Below are 20,757 nucleotides of genomic sequence, written 5' to 3'. Positions count from 1 at the left end.
ATGTAATTTGGTTTGAAGGTTGATGTTCTGGTTATAGACTTTGGTTCTATAGGGCTAACACCTGGCAGCAGCGCAGAGAGACTTGTATTGTGATTGGTCAGGAACCAGAATCAGTGGGAGTCTAACTACTCCGATTGGTCTCTAAGGTGCTGAAGGACATGATGACGGCGATGGATGCTGACAGCAGTGGAGCGGTGACCCTGCAGGAGTGGATCCAGGGAGGGATGAACAACGTGCCCCTGTTGGTGCTGCTGGGACTCAAGGCAAGAAGCACTAACAGCCAGACTCTGACTCATCTGGTTAACTCAATCAGTATACATGATTCAGCACGTGACAATAGACTCCTTATGTCTAGAACATTTGCTATGAGCTGTATGGTTCAACTACTGTACATCTCAATAAAGCTTTATTAATTTTTGTTTAGATGATACTTTTAAATGTCACCCCAAAGTTATGTCTTATCTTTTCCCTGTCTTATCCAAAAATCTATATATTTACGGCCCTCAGACTTTGTTGGCAATACTGTATCAGAAATAAGTCTGCACACATACAAATGGTACTTGTTTGGATTGGCGTGCTGTTTACTTTACCATGCTGTTAGTCGCTTCAGAGGCACAGCCACAGTGTCTCCCTTTCCAGGAGTCTACAATGCAAGAGAGACTACTCTGCTGTTTACATTAGTTGTTAACAAAGGCCCTGCCCCTCTTTTTTCTTTCTCTCGCTCCTCTCTCAGTTCTCTCTCTCTCCTTCCCCTCTCTCGCTCTCTCTCTCTCTCTCTCTCTCTCTCTGTTCTCTCTCTCTTTTCTCTCAGTTCTCTCTCCCTCTCTCTTTCTCTCTCTCTCTCTCTCTCTCTCTCTCTCTCTCTCTCTCTCTCTCTCTCTCTCTCTCTCTCTCTCTCTCTCTCTCTCTCTCTCTCTCTCTCTCTCTCTCTCTCTCTCTCTCTCTCTCTCTCTCTCTCTCTCTCTCTCTCTCTCTCTCTCTCTCTCTCTTTCCCCCCTCTCTCACTTTTCCCCCTCTCTCTCTCCTCTCTCAGATGGCAGAGAGGGATGGGCAGCACATCTGGAGGATGAAGCACTTCAACAAGCCTGTGTACTGCAACGTGTGTCAGAGCATGCTGCTGGGCCTCAGGAAACAGGGCCTCTGCTGCACCTGTAATAGCCCTATATCGTCACAAGGGGGCAACCTCTGTCTCATATTCATAGATATACTTAGACTGAAGTTCTGAGTGTCTGAGTAGAGACTGTAGTTCTGTTGTCACTGACTGAAGTGTGGTCCTTGAGAGCTACAGTGTACAGGCCTTAGGGCATACATGCTTTTGTCCCAGCCCAACAACTGACACACGTGATTCAACTAACCAAGTTCTGTATGAGTAGTTGATTCCGGTGCATTAGTGCTGGGTTAGAATAAAAGCTTGCACATCCTATAGCGCATCTGGACCAGGGTTAGTGACCACTGCTGTAGTTCTTTATTCCCCATTGGTTCCCTGATTGCTACACAGATCTGTACCATATGCTACTCAAACCTAAGCCTAGTAGGGAAACACGATAACAAAAAAACACGATAACATTTTCAAAGAGAAATGCTTAACAGTGGCCTTGTTCTTCTCTCCCCCTCAGTGTGCAAGTACACTGTCCATGGTCACTGTGCCAACAAGAACCCTGGTCCATGTGCCTGCACCTTTGTTAAATCCAAAAAACAGATTGGGGTGAGCCTTAATAGAGTTCTGTTTCACATTTCATTCCAGAATCATGATTTTAGACCTGAATATGATCATGATTTTAGACCTTAGACCTTCATTTTGATTCATCTGCACACCTGATCATAGTCATGTCCTTTTCAAGAGTGTGTATGCAGTCAGCAAAATCTTGCCCTGGTGGCTATAGTGTTCATATGTGTTTGTGGATGTTGTCCCTCTGTCTGCTCCAGATTCCAGCTCACGGCTGGGTCAGTGCTGACTGTGACTCCAGTAAGTGTCACTTCTGCAACAAGAAGATCAAGACCCTGGCAGGGAAGCATTGCGTGTGGTGCCAACAGATGGTAAGTGTGTGTGCATTTACATTCTTGGCTGTATGTGTACACATATGCTGCCACTAGTCTTTGCAATGAATGTCTCGTTTTAGCGCCATGACGACTGTGTCAACTTCGGGTCATCATCGTGCGACTGCGGGTCGCTAAGAGACCACATTCTGCCACCGTGGGCCATATACTCATCCTCCAAGGTCAGCCATTGAACCCACGACAAGCCCATGACTCCATTCCATAAGAGTTGCAAATGAAGTCACACTGTTTATAGCCATTCAGGCTATGCTTCAGCTAAAAGCAAAAAATGTTGGCAGATTTTTTTGTCACCCAATAATCCTACAGTATGTGTCAAATGTGTATATCCCTTGCTATGCTCCTAACCCTCTCTGTTTCTGAAGAAGGATGAAGAAGGAAGGAGTAGTTCCATGGAGGACACTAACCTGGAGGACATCACCCCAGACGGGCACATTCTGCAGGTAGGGTCCTCTTAGTTCCACTGACAGGGACACCGTACCATCTACTTCACACACACTACTGGCCCTATCTCAGGGCTGCCCAACCCTCTTCCCGGAGATCTACTGTCCTGTGGGTTTTCAGTCCAACCCTAATTTAACACACCTGATTCTACTTATTAGCTGCTTAACAAGACCTTAACTAGCTGAATCAGATACGCTAAATTAGGGTTGGACTGAAAACCTTCAGGACAGTAGATCTCCAGGAAGAGAGTTGGCAGCCCTGTCCTATCCATTAGCATGTGCTTTAACACAAATGTGTGAAAGCCAGTAATGCATTTTTATTTGCTATGGATCTGCTTCTGTCACTCTTATTGACTGCAATTGTATTGTGCTGGCTGCTGCATGGCATGCGCACCAGTGCATGCACACGTTAATCTTATCTCCTCCCCATCTCTCTCTGCAGATTGCTCCTATTCCAGACACCCACCCTCTCCTGGTGTTTGTGAACCCAAAGAGTGGAGGGAAGCAGGGGGAGAGGTAAGGGCAGATCAGGACAGACATCATAAAACATTTCCTAGCCTGCACTAATGTACTCCTGTGAGTGAATGTCATGTATTTTTCAGAGTGCTGAGGAAGTTTCAGTATCTACTGAACCCACGGCAGGTCTACAACCTCTCCAATGGAGGCCCTGGACCAGGGTAACTACACGTACAGGTTGATCAGGGGTGGGAGGTGGGAAAGTGGACTGTTTGTGGACTGTTATGTTATTGTTATGACAGCATTATGTTTACCTTATGACAGTGGGTATATGGTTTCTTAATCCTTTTTTATGGGATATTATATTCATTGGTATTATAAACTTGGTGGGTCGAGCCCTGAATGCTGATTGGCTGACAGCCAAGGTATATCCGACCGTATACCACATGTATGACAAAACATGTAGTTTTACTGCTCTAATTACTTTGGTAACCAGTTTATAATAGCAATAAGGCAATAAAGAAGAACAGCCCTTAGTCGTGGTATATTGGCCATATACCACACCCCCTTGGGCCTTATTGCTTAATTATAGTATGCTTTTTCTCTATGTGGTTTGGGAAAGGTCACTAAAAGTACTTTGTGACAACTGCTGATGTAAAAAAGGGGCTTTATAAATAGTTTTGATTGATTTAATGTGTATGTGTATCCATATCAGACTGCACTTCTTTCGGAACCTTCATGACTACAGGATCCTGGTGTGTGGTGGAGACGGCACAGTCGGCTGGATTCTAGATGCTATAGGTGTGGGTTGCTTCCTGTCCCCTCAGAGGTTCATGAACAGTAGTCAAGGTCTCTGGGGTTCTCTAAAGCTGAACAATGTCTGCCTCTGTGTGTTCTCAGACAAAGCTGACCTGCCGGTGTGTCCCCCAGTGGCGGTCCTGCCACTTGGCACAGGGAACGACCTTGCTCGCTGCCTCCACTGGGGAGGAGGTAAGGGCTGTGTTTAACATAATGGGGGTGTCCTAAATTGCACCCTATTCTCTATGTAGTGCACTACTTTTGACCAGGGCCCATAGGGAATACTTTGCTATTTAGAATGCATCCCATGGCTTTGGTTAAAAGGAAGGTACCCCAAAATAAACGCTAATCATGTGTTTCTCTTGTGTAAACCCTCTGTGTCCATGGAAACCCTTGCAGGTTACGAGGGCACAGATCTCAGAGAGATTCTGAAGGAGGTCGAGGAGAGCTCATTGGTTCCTATGGACCGCTGGAGTGTGCAGGTGATTTCACAGGACCCCCAGGAGATAGGAGACCCTGTGCCCAACGAGATCATCAATAACTACTTCTCTATTGGCGTGGTGAGTGACGACCTTGGGGTCATAGAGCCTGCTGATTGGATAATGTACAGACTCCAACAGTCAATCACCTGTATGTCTCTCTTAACTGCCTTATCCTGCCTGTCAGTTTTGGTAGTTTGTTTGCAGCAATAAGAAGACATGAGCAGACTGGTAAGACAAATCACAATCACAGTGACATCTGTGAGTGATGTAGCTTCAGTGCCTTCGGAAAGTATTCAGACCCCTTGACTTTTTCCACATTTTGTTAGGTAATAGCCTTATTCTAAAATCGATTAAATTGTTTCCCCCCCCCCTCAATCTACACACAATACCCCATAATGACAAAGCAAAAACATTTTTAGATATTTTTGCTGATTTATTAAAAATGAACTGAAATATCACATTAATTACATAAGTATTCAGACCCTTTACTCAGTACTTTGTTGAAGTAACGTTGGCAGCGATTACACCCTCGATTCTTCTTGGGTATAACACTACAAGCTTGACACACCTGTATTTGGAGGGTTTCTCCCATTCTTCTCTGCAGACCCTCTCAAGCTCTGTCAGGTTAGATGGGGAGTGTCGCTGCACAGCTATTTTCAGGTCTCTCCAGAGATGTTCGAACGGGTTCAAGTCCGGGCTCTGGCTGGGCCACACAAGGACATTCAGAGACTGTCCCGAAGCCACTACTGCGTTGTCTTAGCTGTGTGCTTATGGTCGTTGTCCTGTTGGAAGGTGAACCTTTGCCCCAGTCTGAGGTCCTGAGCACTCTGGAGCAGGTTTTCATCAAGGATCTCTCTGTAGTTTGCTCCGTTGATCTTTGCCTCAATCCTGACTAGTCTCCCAGCACCTGCTGAAAAACATCCCCACAGCATGATGCTGCCACCACCATGCTTCACCGTAGGGATGGTGCCAGGTTTCCTCCAGACGAGACACTTGGCATTCAGGCCAAAGAGTTGAATCTTGGTTTCAACAGATCAGAGAATCATGTTTCTCATGGTCTGAGAGTCTTTAGGTGCCTTTTGGCAAACTCCAAGCAGGCTGTCATGTGCCTTTGACTGAGGAGTGGCTTCCGTCTGGCCACTACCATAAAGGCCTGATTGATGGAGTGCTGCAGAGATGGTTGTCCTTCTGGAAGGTTCTCCCATCTCCACAGAGGAACTCTAGAGCTCTTGTCAGAGTGACCATCAGGTTCTTGGTCACCTCCCTGACCAAGGCCCTTCTCCACCGATTGCTCAGTTTGGCCGGGCGGCCTGCTCTAGGAAAAGTCTTGGTGGTTCCAAACTTATTCAATTTGAGAATGATGGAGGCCACTGTGTTCTTGGGGACCTTCAATGCTGCAGACACTTTTTGGTACCCTTCCCCAGATCTGTGCCTCGACAAAATCCTGTCTCGGAGCTCTACGGACAATTCCTTCAACATTGCTTGTTTTTTGCTCTGACATATACTGTCAACTGTGGGACCTTATATAGACAGGTGTGTGCCTTTCCAAATCATGTCCAATCCATTAAATTTACCACAGGTGGACTCCAATCAAGTTGTAGAAACATCTCAAGGATGATGAATGGAAACAGGATGCACCAGAGCACAATTTCAAATCTCATAGCAAAGGGTCTGAATACAATTGAAGTTGAAGTTTAAAGTCTGAAGTTTACATACACTTAGGTTGGAGTCATTAAAATTCGTTTTTCAACCACAAAGTTCTTGTTAACAAACTATAGTTTTGGCAAGTCGGTTAGGACATTTACTTTGTGCATGACACAAGTAATTTTTCCAACAATTATTTACAGATAGATTATTTCACTTATAATTCACTGTATCACAATTCCAGTGGGTCAGAAGTTTACATACACTAAGTTGACTATGCCTTTAAACAGCTTGGAAATTTTCTGAAAATGATGTCATGCCTTTAGGACCATCTGATAGGCTAATTGACATAATTTGAGTCAATTGGAGGTGTGCCTGTGGATGTATTTCAAGGCCTACCTTCAAGCTCAGTGCCTATTCGCTTGACATCATGGGAAAATCTAAAGAAATCAGCTGTCATACCGCTCAGGAATGAGACGCGTTCTGTCTCCTAGAGATGAACGTACTTTGGTGCAAAAAGTGCAAATCAATCCCAGAACAACAGCAAAGGACCTTGTGAAGATGCTAGAGGAAACAGGTACAAAAGTATCTATATCCACAGTAAAACGAGTCCTATATCGACATAACCTGAAAGGCCGCTCAGCAAGGAAGAAGCCACTGCTCCAAAACCGCCATAAAAAATCCAGACTACGGTTTGCAACTGCACATAAGGACAAAGATCGTACTTTTTGGAGAAATGTCCTCTGGTCTGATGAAACAAAAATAGAATTGTTTAGCCATAATGACCATTGTTATGTTTGGAGGAAAAAGGGGAAGGCTTGCAAGCCGAAAATCACCATCCCAACCGTGAAGCACAGGGGTGGCAGCATCATGTTGTGGGGGTGCTTTGCTGCAAGAGGGACTGGTGCACTTCACAAAATAGATGGCATCATGAGGGAGGAAAATTATGTGGATATATTGAAGCAACATCTCAAGACATCAGGCAGGAAGTTAAAGCTTGGTCGCAAATGGGTCTTCCAAATTGTCACTGACCCCAAACATACTTCAAAAGTTGTGGCAAAATGTCTTAAGGACAACAAAGTCAAGGTATTGGAGTGGCCATCACAAAGCCCTGACCTCAATCCCATAGAAAATTTGTGGGCAGAACTGAAAAAGTGTGTGCGAGCAAGGAGGCCTACAAACCTGACTCAATTACACCAGCTCTGTCAGGAGGAATGGGGCAAAATTCACCCAACTAATTGTGGGAAGCTTGTGGAAGGCTACCCAAAACATTTGACCCAAGTTAAACAATTTAAAGGCAATGCTACCAAATACTAATTGAGTGTATGTAAACTTCTGACCCACTGGGAATGTGATGAAAGAATTAAAAGCTGATATAAATCATTCTCTCTTCTATTATTCTGACATTTCACATTCTTAAAATAAAGTAGTGATCCTAACTGACCTACAACTGGGAATTTTTACTCAGATTGAATGTCAGGAATTGTGAAAAAATGAATTTAAATGTATTTGGCTAAGGTGTATGTAAACTTCTGACTTCAACAGTACATATGTAAATAAGGTATCTGTTTTGAATTTTTTATACATTTGTAAAAAAATATATAAATATATATGTTTTCGCTTTGTCATTTTGGGATATTTTGTGTAGATTGCTGAGATTTTTATTTAATCCATTTTAGAATAAGGCTGTAACATAACAAAATGTGTAAAAAGTCAAAGGGTCTGTCTGAATACTTTCCGAAGGCACTGATGTGACTGTGATTTTCCTTGTCATTGTGCTCTTGTTTTCTTATTGTTACAAATTGCCCTTTTGTGGTGATAAAGATTTATTGAACACATGTAAATGCTACAATGTGTTAATTGACAGGATGCCTCCATTGCTCACCGTTTTCACTCCATGAGGGAGAAGCACCCTCAGAAGTTCAACAGCAGGTGAGAGTGACTGAAAGGTCAAGGATCAAACAAAGAGTGTTGAGTGCGAAGAGTGAAAAATCTGTTATGGCTGGGTGTGATTTTGTTAATCTCTGAGCACTGACCCAAAACAATGTGCTTTTTGTTTTCTCTGCAAGGATGAAGAACAAACTGTGGTATTTTGAGTTTGCCACCTCTGAGACCATCTCTGCCTCCTGCAAGAAGCTAAAGGAGTGTCTCAGCATTGAGGTGAACACTGAAGAGTCTTGAATAGTAGTTATTTTAGTTTGTGGTTAAATGGATCTTACCATAGTTTAAGTGCACAGTGTTGTGAGAAAATATTTGCCCCCTTTCTAATTTTCTCTACTTTTGCATATTTTTTGTACTGAATGTTAGCAGATCTTCAACCAAAACCTAATATTAGATAAAGGGAACCCGAGTGAACAAATACTACCGTTCATATTTCATAAACAAAGTTATGTAAAACCCAATGCCCTTGTGTGAAAAAGTAATTGCCCCCTTACACTCAATAACTGGTTGAGCCACCTTTAATTTTAATTTTGTTTCTTTTTAGATATTTTCATGTAGACTCTATTGTATGTTTTGGATCATTGTCTTGTTACATGACCCAACTGCACTTTAGCTCACAAACGGATGGCCTGACATTCTCCTGTAGAATTCTCTGATACAGAGGAGAATTCATGGCTCCTTCCATTAATGCAAGTCTTCCCGGTCCCGAGGCAGCAAAGCATCCCCAAACCATCACACTACCACCACCATGCTTGACTGTTGGTATAAGGTTCTTACTATGGAATGCAGTGTTTGGTTTTCGCCAGGCATAATGGGACCCATGTCCACTTGCGACTTTATCATGTAAATCTTGGTGGGGCAAATTCAACATGTTTTTTTATGATGCATGCCTAAAAGCTAAACAATACATTAATTCCACTATAATTGCGACAAAGGTAACCCACAAACTGTTAGGGCCTACATAAAGCCATCCCAACAGCAGAGCTTTCTTTCAGCACCATGGGGTGAATCCTTACCACCGCTACACCTGGCTATCAGCGGAGCCTTGTCTGGCAGCGAAACAGTTCATTCAGCCTCATTTACTGCCTTTTTAAAAAACATAGCTGAAATGGCTGACTTGCTTAAAAAAATGTGGTTTCTACTGACAATTGAGATGTACAAACTATGGCATAAGGGAACAATGAGCGCATAAGAGGCAATCCGTCATTTCGATTAAGACATTAATGAGCGAGCTAGAACGGACGTAGTCAATATAACTATTTGTTCAGCACTTTTGAAATGTACAGCGACAGAATTCAGCACATGGGCCGTTGTTACAGTATTGTCTCTGTACACCAAGTCCGAATCGAAGGATAAATAAAGGGGGAATATAAGCAGACAATGAAAGCTCTTACAATATTCAATTATTACATTTCTCTAAAACAGGCTATAGGCTACATGTGGACCACCAAGTTAGAACAGCAGGCAAAATTAAGAGGGGTAAATAGACCATCTTATTGGGGTGATGCACATGAGCTACTAACATCTTACTACACAACATACACTTAGTATTACTTTCTTAGCTACAGTATACATATCTCCCTGGCATATTACATCATTTATGCAGCAGCATACAAGACATTTTTGGACTCACCTTGTTGTGCTGTGCTCACTTGAACAGGAAGGTGGCGTGGCAATCCTTCTTATGGGTAAATTTTGTCATCAAACTTTGTCATCAATGTCTGGCATTCTCTGGATTTATGGTGCTTTGAAGACAACTGTGAGGTTGAATCATGACGTCAGTGATCTTCAGGTCGGAGCTCTAGCAAGAGGCCCGGGTTCCCGACTTGGAATTCTGAGTTGGATGACCATTCAAACCGTATTTTCCCAGTCGGCACTCATTTTTTTCAGAGTTTCCAGTTGTCTTGAACGCGTCAGAAGTCATGCTGGATTGACAACATGGCCTATGTATTCAACCTTTTCTGGCCCATGGTGTTGATTGTGAATTTTTATCCTTTTTAAGCTTGGAAAAGAGACCCTTAAACCCAGACTTGGACCACACACCCTCTCCACTGAATAGCAGGCTATTGATTGCTTTGCAACGCTTGCAGTTAGACACTGATTCCTGAATTTGCGATTTACAACTTGTTGTGTAATGTTTATGGCCGATGAGCACAGATGTGTTTTATCTATAATTTATCTTCATATGAAGAGTATTGAAAAGGATTTGCCAGTAGACTGTCGACTTGATTAATGATGATGACTGCTTGTCTAGCTAAGATTTTGAAAGTATGATGTTGACATGATTAGTCCAATCAAAGCTACGGTAGATATAACGTTATTTGACGTCATTTTATCTGTGGCCAATGACCTTGAGCCTTCTTGGATAGGTACGTCTAATGTAAATCTATGGCAGCACCCAAGGGACTTTAATTTTCGAGCTCTCCCTGTATATTTTGTGGCGATATAGTGTCCCCATGAGTGACAGAACACTGAGCCAATCACGGCGCAACTAGAGAACATTACTAACCCCTACGCTCTGTATTTCCCGCTGGCTGCCCCACCACAATAGAAAGCACTAAGCTAGGCTGAAATACAGGCAAAATAAATAGCTAAAACAAATATATACAATACCAGTCAAAAGTTTGGACACACCTAATCATTCCAGGGTTTTTCTTTATTTTTACTATTTTCAACATTGTAGAATAATAGTGAAGACATCAAAACTATGAAATAACACATATGGAATCATGTAGTAAAGTGTTAAACAAATCAAAATACATTTATATTTGAGATTCTTCAAAGTAGCCACCTTTGCCTTGATGACAGCTTTGCACACTCTTGGCATTCTCTCAACCACCTTCATGAGGTAGTCACCTGGAATGCATTTCAATGAACAGGTCTGCCTTGTTAAAAGTTAATTTGTGTGATTTCTTTCCTTCTTAATGCGTTTGAGCCAATCAGGTGTGTTGTGACAAAGTAGGGATGGTATACAGAAGATAAGCAAAGAGCAAAGAGAAATGACAGTCCATCATTACTTTAAGACATGAAGGTCAGTCAAACAGGAAAATTTTAAGAACTTTGAACGTTTCTTCAGGTGCAGTCGCAAAAACCATCAAGCACTATGATGAAACTGGCTCCCATGAGGACCGCCACAGGAAAGGAAGACCCAGATTTACCTCTGCTGCAGAGGATACGTTCATTAGAGTTAACTGCACCTCAGAAATTGCAGCCCAAATAAACGCTTCAGAGTTCAAGTAACAGACACATCTCAACATCAACTTTTCAGAGGAGACTGTGTGAATCAGGCCTTCATGTTCGAATTTCTGCAAAGAAACCACTACTAAAGGACAGCATTAAGAAGAAGAGACTTGCTTGACCCGTCATTTGAATCATGTAGTAACCAAAAAAGTATTAAACAAGATTCTTCAAAGTAACCACCCTTTGCCTTGATGACAGCTTTGCACACTCGGGCATTATCTCAAATCAATTTTTATTTGTAACATGCGCCGAATACAATGAAATGCTTACTTACAATCCCTTCACCAACAATGCAATTTTAAGAAAAATAAGTGTTGAGGATAAAATAGATAAATAAAAAATAAAAGTAACAAATAATTAAAGATCAGCAGTAAAATAACAATAGCAAGGCTATATACAGTGGGTACCGGTACCGAGTCAATGTGCGGGGGCACTGGTTAGTCGAGGTAATTGAGGTAATATGTACATGTAGGTAGAGTTAAAGTGACTATGCATAGATAATAAACAGAGTAGCAGCAGCATAAAAGAGGGGGGGCAATGCAAATAGTCTGGGTAGCCATTTGATTAGCTGTTCAGGAGTCTTATGGCTTGGGGGTAGAAGCTGTTAAGAAGTCTTTTGGACCTCAACCAGCTTCATGAGGAATGCTTTTCCAACAGTCTAAACACTTGTTGGCTGCTTTTCCTTCACGGTTTGGGATGAGTTGGACCGAACAATCTCAATTGGGTTGAGGTTGGGTGATTGTGGAGGCCAGGTCATCTGATGCAGCACTCCATCACTCTCCTTGGTGAAATAGCCCTTACACAGCCTGGAGGTGTGTTTTGGGTCATTGTCCCGTTTGAAAAACAAATGCTAGTCCCACTAAGCGCAAACCAGATGGGATGGCGTATTGCTGCAGAATGCTGTGGTAGGCATGCTGGTCAAGTCTGCCTTGAATTCTAAATAAATCACCCGACAGTTGCACCAGCAAAGCACCCCCACACCTCCTCCTCCATGCTTCACGGTGGGAACCACACATGCAGAGATAATTCGTTCACCTCACCTACCAAACACTGCATTCCACAGTAAGAGCCTCATACCATCAGTCAAGCATGGTGGTGGTAGTGTGATGGTTTGAGGACCTGGAAGACTTGCCTTAATAGACAGAACCATTAATTCTGCTCTGTATCAGAGAATTCTACAGGAGAATGTCAGGTCATCCGTCTGTGAGCTGAAGCTGAAGCGCAGCTGGGTCATGTAGCAAAACAATGATCCAAAACACACAATCAAGTCTACATGAAAATGGCTAAAAAGCAACAAATTTGAAGTTTTGGAATGGTCTGGTCAAAGTCCAGACCTAATCCCAATTGAGATTTTGTGGCAGGACTTGAGACGAGCAGTTCATGCTTGAAAACCCACAAATGTTGCTGAGTTAAACCAGTTCTGCATGCAAGAGTTGGCCAAAATACCTCCACAGCGGTGTGAGAGACTGATCAACAACTACAGGAAGCATTTGGTTGCTGTCATTGCAGCTAAAGGTGGCACAGCCAGTTATTGGCTGCATTTCAAACTCAAAGTAGACAGGCCTTGGCCCTAAACCCTGAGCCCTATGCTCTTGGGGTAATCCCCGGGGCCATATTTGTAAATAAGTTCGACATTGTGCTACTAATGCACAAATACGTCTCATAAATGTTTAGTTAGCTTTTGGAAATTATTTAAATAAATGTTTTTTCCTTCTTCAGAAGTAGCTAGGCAGGCTAACGTTAGTTAGCCATTTAATTTGCTAGCTATCATACAGTAGGCGTATATTAATAATTATATAGTTAATATAAGTAGACATGCAATCATAGTTGACTGTAGCGCATATAAATCACCCACAAGCTACCTGTGGCTGAAAACACAATCATCGCGGGATGAACGAGTGACGAATTTCCGAACAAACGTGGTCCATTTAAAAATCATTCCTTCCTCCCTCGCCCAGCAAGTGTATACTCGTCAGACATCACGATACGTCATCAGAAGTGTCCACTTCATTTGAGGGCTGAGGGGATAGGGTGTGTCTTTTAAGTGTATGGAATGCAGCCATGAGTGTAAGGGGGCAATTACTTTTTCACATGGAAATTGGGTGTTGCATAATGTTCTTAGTTAAATAAAATAAGTATACATTTTTGTAGTTATTGGTGAACTCAGGTGCCTTTTAATATTAGGTTTTGGTTGAATATCTGATAACATTCTGTATCAAAATATTCAAAAATAGAGAAAATCAGAAAGGGGGCAAATGCTTTTTCCCGGCACTGTAGATAGTCTTAGCAATAATTAATTTTTTCTCTTTACCCGTTTACCCTCTTTACCTGTCTGCCCGTCTATCTCTCAGTGCTGTGGGACACCGCTGGACCTGAGCGGTCACTCTCTGGAGGGCCTTGCAGTCATCAACATACCCAGCATGCACGGTGGCTCCAACCTGTGGGGTGAGGCTAAGAAGGCAGACAGAGACAATGTGTCAGAAGAGGAACCGCCTGAGGTCGTCACTGACCACGACGTTCTGAAAATGAGCTCACAAGGTACTTTATGGCATGCTTATCTCATACATTGTTGGAGGTTTATTTTGTTGCCTAGTGATATGAATATTTACTGTAGCATTGTATGTAATATTGTCACTTTTCCCCTCACACAGACCATATGGTCTTATTTTTGGAGGGCGGCAGGTAGCCTAGTGGTTAGAGCATTGGGCCACTAACAAAAAGGTTGCGATTTCGAATACTTGACAAGGTGAAAAATCTGTTGATCAGCCCTTGAGCAAGGCACTTAACCCTATTTGCTCCGGGGTCGCCGTTGATAATGGCAGACTCTGGCCATGACCCCACTCTCCACATACATATTAATACACACTTGTACATGCAAGACATAGGAGCAATATAAGCACCCACCAAATTATTATGATATAATTTGTATTACAGTAGTTAAGTCACTATGTCTGAGAATGAATGTATGCTTAATGAGCTATTGACAATATTTTCATGTTTTCTTTTCCCCCCACAGACCTAAGTGACAAGCGGATTGAGGTGGTGGGGTTGGAGGGGGCGATTGAGATGGGTCAGATCTATTCTGGACTGAAAAGGGCTGGACACAGACTGGCTCAAACATCACAGATCACTATCAGGTAGACTTAATACAGGCTCTATACACAATTTTTCAGGTGTTATGCCTTTTTAACTTTTAGTATTAAAACATATCTCTCTCTCATTGCCTTTCTCAGGACACATAAAGCCTTGCCTATGCAGATTGATGGTGAGCCCTGGATGCAGCCTCCCTGCACTGTAAGTGTTATTAATATACCCCTTAAGTGAGTTTGGCCGTGGGATCTCTATTACCAATTGAATTAGAAATTGTTACAACTGGAGGAACATTTATTCAAAAATAAACATTGTTGATGTCCTTATGTTGGCTTGTTAGTTTTAGCAGTGGGCCAAGTCTCTTGACTCAATTTTGTTTCAGAAATACAATGTGATGTACTGGAGATAGCCCTACACACCAGACAACTAATCAACGTCTTTTTGATTCATTAATTCAGCGATTCTTGAAAGACGGACCAATCTCAAATATTCACAAATATTTGTCTTAATATTAACACAAATGTGGAATATATACAATTGAAGTCTGAAGTTTACATACACTTAGGTTGTAGTCATTAACTCGTTTTTCAACCACTCCACACATTTCTTGTTAACAAACTATAGTTTTGGCTAGTCGATAAGGACATCTACTTTGTGCATGACACAAGTAATTTTCCCAGCAATTGTTTACAGACAGATTATTTCACTTATAATTTACTGTATCACAATTCCAGTGGGTCAGAAGTGTACATACACTAAGTTGACTGTGCCTTTAAACAGCTTGGAAAATTCCAGAAAATTATGTCATGGCTTTAGAAGCTTCTGATAGGCTAATTGACATAATTTGAGTCAATTGGTGGTGTACCTGTGGATGTATTTCAAAGCCTACCTTCAAACTCAGTGCCTCTTTGCTTGACATCATGGTAAAATCAAAAGAAATCAGCCAAGACCTCAGAAAAAAATTGTAGACCTCCACAAGTCTGGTTCATCCTTGTGAGCAATTTCCAAACGCCTGAAGGTACCACATTCATCTGTACAAACAATAGTACAAACACCATGGGACCACACAGCCGTCATACCACTCAGGAAGGAGATGCGTTCTGTCTCCTAGAGATGAACATATTTGGTGCGTAAAGTGCAAATCAATCCCAGAACAACAGCAAAGGACCTTGTGAAGATGCTGGAGGAAACAGGTACAAAAGTATCTATTTCCACAGTAAACCAAGTCCTATATCGACATAACCTGAAAGGCCGCTCAGCAAGGAAGAAGCCACTGCTCCCAAACCGCCATTAAAAAAGCCAGACTACGGTTTGTAACTACACATGGGGACAAAGATCGTACTAATTGGAGAAATGTCCTCTGGTCTGATGAAACAAAAATAGAACTGTTTAGCCATAATGACCATCGTTATGTTTGGAGGAAAAAGGGGAACGCTTGCAAGCCAAAGAACACAATCCCAACCGTGAAGTACGGGGGTGGCAGCATCATGTTGTGGGGGTGCTTTGCTGCAGGAAGGACTGGTGCACTTCACAAAATAGATGGCATCATGAGAAGGGAAATGATGTGGATATATTGAAGCAACATTTCAAGACATCAGGCAGGAAGTTAAAGCTTGGTCGCAAATGGGTCTTCCAAATGGACGTTGACCCGAAGCAGACTTCCAAAGTTGTGGCAAAATGGCTTAAGGACAACAAAGTCAAGGTATTGGACTGGCCATCACAAAGCCCTGACCTCAATCCAATAGAACATGTGTGGGCAGAACTGAAAAAGCTTGTGCGAGCAAGGAGGCCTATAAACCTGACTCAGTTACACCAGCTCTGTCAGGAGGAATGGGCCAAAATATACCCAACTTATTGTGGGAAGCTTGTGGAAGGAAGGCTACCCAAAGCGTTTGACCCAAGTTAAACAATTTAAAGGCAATGCTACCAAATACTAATTGAGTGTATGTAAACTTCTGACCCACTGGGAATGTGATGAAATAAAAAAATGCTGAAATAAATCATTCTCTCTATTATTCTGACATTTCACATTCTTAAAATAAAGTGGTGATCCTAACTGACCTAAGAAAGGGAATTTTTACTAGGATTAAATGTCTGGGATTGTGAAAAACTGAGTTTTTAATGTATTTGGCTAAGGTGTATGTAAACTTCCGACTTCAACTGTATATATTTTTGATAGACAAAAGTATCACCAATCACACCATGTAAAGGAACAACATCCTAATTCTTCAAAAAATATCCATAAAATGCAACTAAATGGATTCATGTCAACTCCGTGTAACGGCAGTCTAAGTCGTCCTCCTCCTCAGACGAGGAGAGGCGAGAAGGATCTGAGGACCAATGTGCAGCGTGGTAATTTTCCATGATTTAATTAACACAAAACAAGACACTATACAAAATGACAAAACAAACTAACCGTCACAGTCCTAGCTGGTGCAGTCAAAACACAAAGACAGGAAACAACCACACAAAACAAGCCACCTATATATGATTCTCAATCAGGGACAACGATTGACAGCTGTCTCTGATTGAGAACCATATTAGGCTGAACACAGAAACAGACGAACTAGACACACAACATAGAATTCCCACCCAGCTCACGTCCTGACCAACACTAAACAAGCAAAACACATAAGAATTCTGGTCAGGACGTTACACTCCGTCTGATGCTATAAAAGGCATTTAATTTGTACATAGTTCAACAAGTGTTTGAAGGTCTTGATTTGTTTAATTCTAACAGATTATTAAAATGTTTGTACAACTCTCCAAACTTAATTTTGTTTCGTTTTATACCACTATATGATACTCCAGGGCTAATTTCATTAGCATTTTGGCATGCTTTTCTAGAGAAAGAACATAAAACAATATTTTATAAAGCTAACATTATCCCTTTGTTTTTCCTCCGTTGCTTTATGACTATAAACCCTAAAATAAATAAACATATCTGAACCAAAATGTATATCCTATCAAGGAGATGGAGTTGACAGTTTATTGTTGTGACCATGGTGATTTCAATATTGCTTGTTTTAAATGTATTAAAAGTAGACAACTTTACAGACCATGAGCGGTCTTGTTGCACTACATGTAATGAGGACATGAAGAAATGGTCCTTATTGTGGAGCTGACCGTGCTCATTCCTGAATCATTTAGGGTTTTAGACAAATCTGACAGTTTACCAATTTTTGGGGGGACCAAACATTTTTAGCAGTCACAGTTTTGAGATCAATATTATTTAAAGTTTCAGAGGGCTATTGCAAGAAACGACATAAGATCCTTTTTCAGTTAATATGAATTATAACCAGTTTATACAATTTTAAACACATTTTTTGAGAGTTTGAAATTGGGATCCTTCGCTCCGGACAAGGGCATTTCCGTTCGTAGAGCGGACATGGAAATTAATAATATTGTAAATATTAAAACAATTCCAAAAACAAGTATTTCCCTTATAAAATTCCCTTAAATTAAAATGTATCTCAAATAATGCTATAAAAATAAAAATAAATCCCTGCCGGATAAGGATTGTCCCGACTTTCAATACTAGTTGAATTACTTCAATCAGGTGTATCCGTGCAGGGATAGGACAAAAATGTTTGCCTACCATAAGAGGGTATGGGGATAAGGGAAACACTGTTGTAGACTGTGATGACTGTAAAACCTCCTGAATTTTCCACCCTGTGTTCAGATCCACATCACACACAAGAACCAAGCCAACATGCTGATGGCTGCTCCTGCCAAATCATCAGGCTTCTTCCACCTCAAGTAGAGGAAAGGTGGGCTGAAGCACTGAGACTGAAGAGGTCCGGGTGTAGGGTGAAGTTGCGCTTTGACACTGATCTTGGATCAGTTTTTCATTTTCCCAACTAATGGTTAAGGTTTGGATTGGGTGAGTGGATGCTTATCCTAGATCTGTACCTAGGGGAAACTTCACCCAGAAGCAGAGGTCCACTGACTGCTGAAGGACCACTGCCATAAAGGAACCGACATTTTCGTAAAAACATTATTCATGTCTGAATTTCTTCCTGAAACACTAGTAGCCATTGATTCACATTGATACTCTACTCATTTCCATAACAAAAAACTCAGAACTATCCCAGGCTTGTGTTGATTTGAGTAAGTCCCTTAATGTTAAGCTTTATATTACATTGCTATTACATTTTGTATCTGTTTGTATTAGTTATGTATATTTCCATAGTATTCCATGAGTTTGATTACTTTTAAGCCTTATTATTATGTCTCAGCACAGTAATAGATCTCCTGTTTGTTTATCTGCGTTCTATAGCATTTTCACACAAATGTTTTTGTATCCATATTGATTAACGTGATAGGCCAATAGTCTGTGTCGCTATATAATGCCGTTCATTGTCAAATCTAAGTATGTTTCGCCTACTCAGCAAGTTTCTTGTAGAGGATACAGCTCAGACAGCTGAGGGTATCGTTCGCGTTGCCCGACCTCACTTAAAGGCCCAGTGCAGTCAAATTAGTTTTTTCTGTGTTTTACATATATTTCCACACTATGAGGTTGGAATAATACTGCGAAATTGTGAAAATTATGATAATGCCCTTTTCATGTAAGAGCTGTTCGAAAAGACAGACTGAAATTTCAGGTGGTTTTGATGGGATGGTTTTGATGGGATGCAGTGTTGGCCTGCCTGGTGACATCAGGTAAATGCATTAAGAACAATAAGAAAGAGTTCCAAACCTCTGCCAATAACAGCTAGTTTTCTGTTTTCCCCTCCCCACTCAAACCACTCCCTAAGTCATAGCAAAATCCTTGCTTGAGAAATTGCTCTTGCTAAGAAGCTATTTTTGTTTCTTTTTAAGCATTTTGATTGAAAACATTCACAGTAAGGTACTTAATTGTTACCCAGAAATGATTTGATATTGAGATTTTGAAAAACAGCTGCATTGGGCCTTTAACACTTTGTCACAAGCAGCACTTCCTCATGAACACTAACCTAATCTCTCTGCTTAGTGAGACTGCTTCCAAACCACAACTACTGAGATGCTGTCCTCAAGAAAAAAGGAGACCTGGCTTTTCTCTTTAAAGAAATAAATGTTTAGCCAACAGTATGTGTATTCATGTATCTATCATGGTAAGAGATCTTTTCAAAAAGACAGCAATTTCTTATCTCTGCCTGTAACGATGTGTGCTGAGAGTCGGGAAGCAAGTTTAGGAAGTGAGTAGTTTTAATAAATAAATGCAACATAAAACAAAACAAGAACCACGAACAACACACAGACTAAACACTGGAACAGAAACAATAACGCCTGAGAAAGGAACCAAAGGGAGTGACATATATAGGGCAGGGAGGTGATGGAGTCCAGGTGAGTCTGATGACACGCAGGTGCGCGTAAAGATGGTGACAGGTGTGCGCCATAACGAGCAGCCTGGTGACCTAGAGGCCGTAGAGGGATCACATGTGACACTGCCTTTCTCAAGGTCAGTTACCAGAAGGATATCGCTGTACGTGATAGAATGTACTTTTATAAAGGGTGTCAATGGCAGTTGGGCAGCTGTCATAGTGGTGCTGTGTCATACTTAACAGGTTTGTGTTTGTTGGCCATTGGTGTTAATGGCTGTGGGTGGCCACGTTCGTTGTAATGATGAGACCAAGGCGCAGCGTGCATAGAGTTCCACATAATTTTAATAAAGAGAAACTCACAAAACAATAAAGAACAAACGAAACGTGAAGCTACTGGAGTGCACAAAGGCAACTTACTGTAGACAAGATCCCACAACTAACAATGGGGAAAATGGCTACCTAAATATGATCCCCAATCAGAGACAACGATAAACAGCTGTCTCTGATTGGGAACCATATCAGGCCAACATAGACATACAAACACCTAGATGACCCACCCTAGTCACTATCACGCCCCAACCAACACAGAGAAAAACAGCTTACTATGGTCAGGGCGTGACAGTGGGACTCCCAACGGAGCTCAGAGACAGGTCCAAAGTAGGCCAAAGTAGGGTGCCATTTGGGACGAAGCCATCGTCTTCAGAAGTTTCCCTAAAATGACTGCAACACTAGAACTACAGTGAACAAAAATATAAACACAACATGTAAAGTGTTGGTTCCATGTTTCATGAACTGAAATAAAAGATCAGGCGTTTTCCATACACACAAAAAGCTTATTTTTCTCAAATTTGGTGCACACATTTGTTTACATCCCTGTTACTGAGCATTTTTCCTTTGCCAAGGTAATCCATCCAACTGACAGGTGTAGCATATCAAGAAGCTGATGATCATTGCACAGGCACACCTTATGCTGGGAACAATAAAAAGGCCACTCTAAAATGTGCAGTTTTGTCACACAACACAATGCCACAGATGTCTCGAGTTTTGAGGGAGCGTGCTATTGGCATGCTGACTGAAGGAATGGCCCCCAGAGCTGTTGCCAGATAATTGAATGTTAATTCCTCTAACATAAGCCGCATCCAACATCATTTTAGAGAATTTGGCAATACGTCCAACCGCCCTCAAACTGTTGCATTTTTATTTTTGTTCAGTGTAGCTAGGAGATGTGTTCCAAAGTAGCACTGCTTGTGAAAGGACAAAATAGGCCGAAATAGAACAGTTATATTACCCATGTCACCTAAAATA

At 41.6% G+C, this 20,757-nt stretch overlaps 1 protein-coding gene across 6 annotated transcripts in view; it reads left to right on the top strand.

Moving 5' to 3' along the window:
• The window catches only part of LOC129845589 (diacylglycerol kinase alpha-like), a 34,408-nt gene extending 15,192 nt beyond the window's left edge, over positions 1 to 19,216 (top strand). For 5 of the 6 annotated variants that reach the window (XM_055913442.1, XM_055913473.1, XM_055913452.1 and 2 more), the window contains 17 exons: positions 147 to 263; positions 1,034 to 1,151; positions 1,617 to 1,705; positions 1,927 to 2,037; positions 2,121 to 2,219; positions 2,421 to 2,498; positions 2,941 to 3,014; positions 3,101 to 3,175; positions 3,670 to 3,755; positions 3,855 to 3,944; positions 4,152 to 4,312; positions 7,746 to 7,810; positions 7,948 to 8,038; positions 13,411 to 13,597; positions 14,076 to 14,196; positions 14,293 to 14,353; positions 17,832 to 19,216. In XM_055913442.1, coding sequence (XP_055769417.1) covers positions 147 to 263; positions 1,034 to 1,151; positions 1,617 to 1,705; positions 1,927 to 2,037; positions 2,121 to 2,219; positions 2,421 to 2,498; positions 2,941 to 3,014; positions 3,101 to 3,175; positions 3,670 to 3,755; positions 3,855 to 3,944; positions 4,152 to 4,312; positions 7,746 to 7,810; positions 7,948 to 8,038; positions 13,411 to 13,597; positions 14,076 to 14,196; positions 14,293 to 14,353; positions 17,832 to 17,912 — 1,704 coding nt within the window. In that variant the 3' untranslated portion in view covers positions 17,913 to 19,216. The remainder of the gene's footprint in view (positions 1 to 146; positions 264 to 1,033; positions 1,152 to 1,616; positions 1,706 to 1,926; positions 2,038 to 2,120; positions 2,220 to 2,420; positions 2,499 to 2,940; positions 3,015 to 3,100; positions 3,176 to 3,669; positions 3,756 to 3,854; positions 3,945 to 4,151; positions 4,313 to 7,745; positions 7,811 to 7,947; positions 8,039 to 13,410; positions 13,598 to 14,075; positions 14,197 to 14,292; positions 14,354 to 17,831) is intronic. The other variant, XM_055913459.1, reaches the window with a different exon arrangement.
• The last annotated feature ends 1,541 nt before the right edge of the window (positions 19,217 to 20,757 follow it).

This window comes from Salvelinus fontinalis, chromosome 3 (assembly GCF_029448725.1).
Source record: "Salvelinus fontinalis isolate EN_2023a chromosome 3, ASM2944872v1, whole genome shotgun sequence".
NCBI lineage: Eukaryota > Metazoa > Chordata > Actinopteri > Salmoniformes > Salmonidae > Salvelinus > Salvelinus fontinalis.
This window is presented reverse-complemented; position numbering and strand designations above follow the sequence as displayed.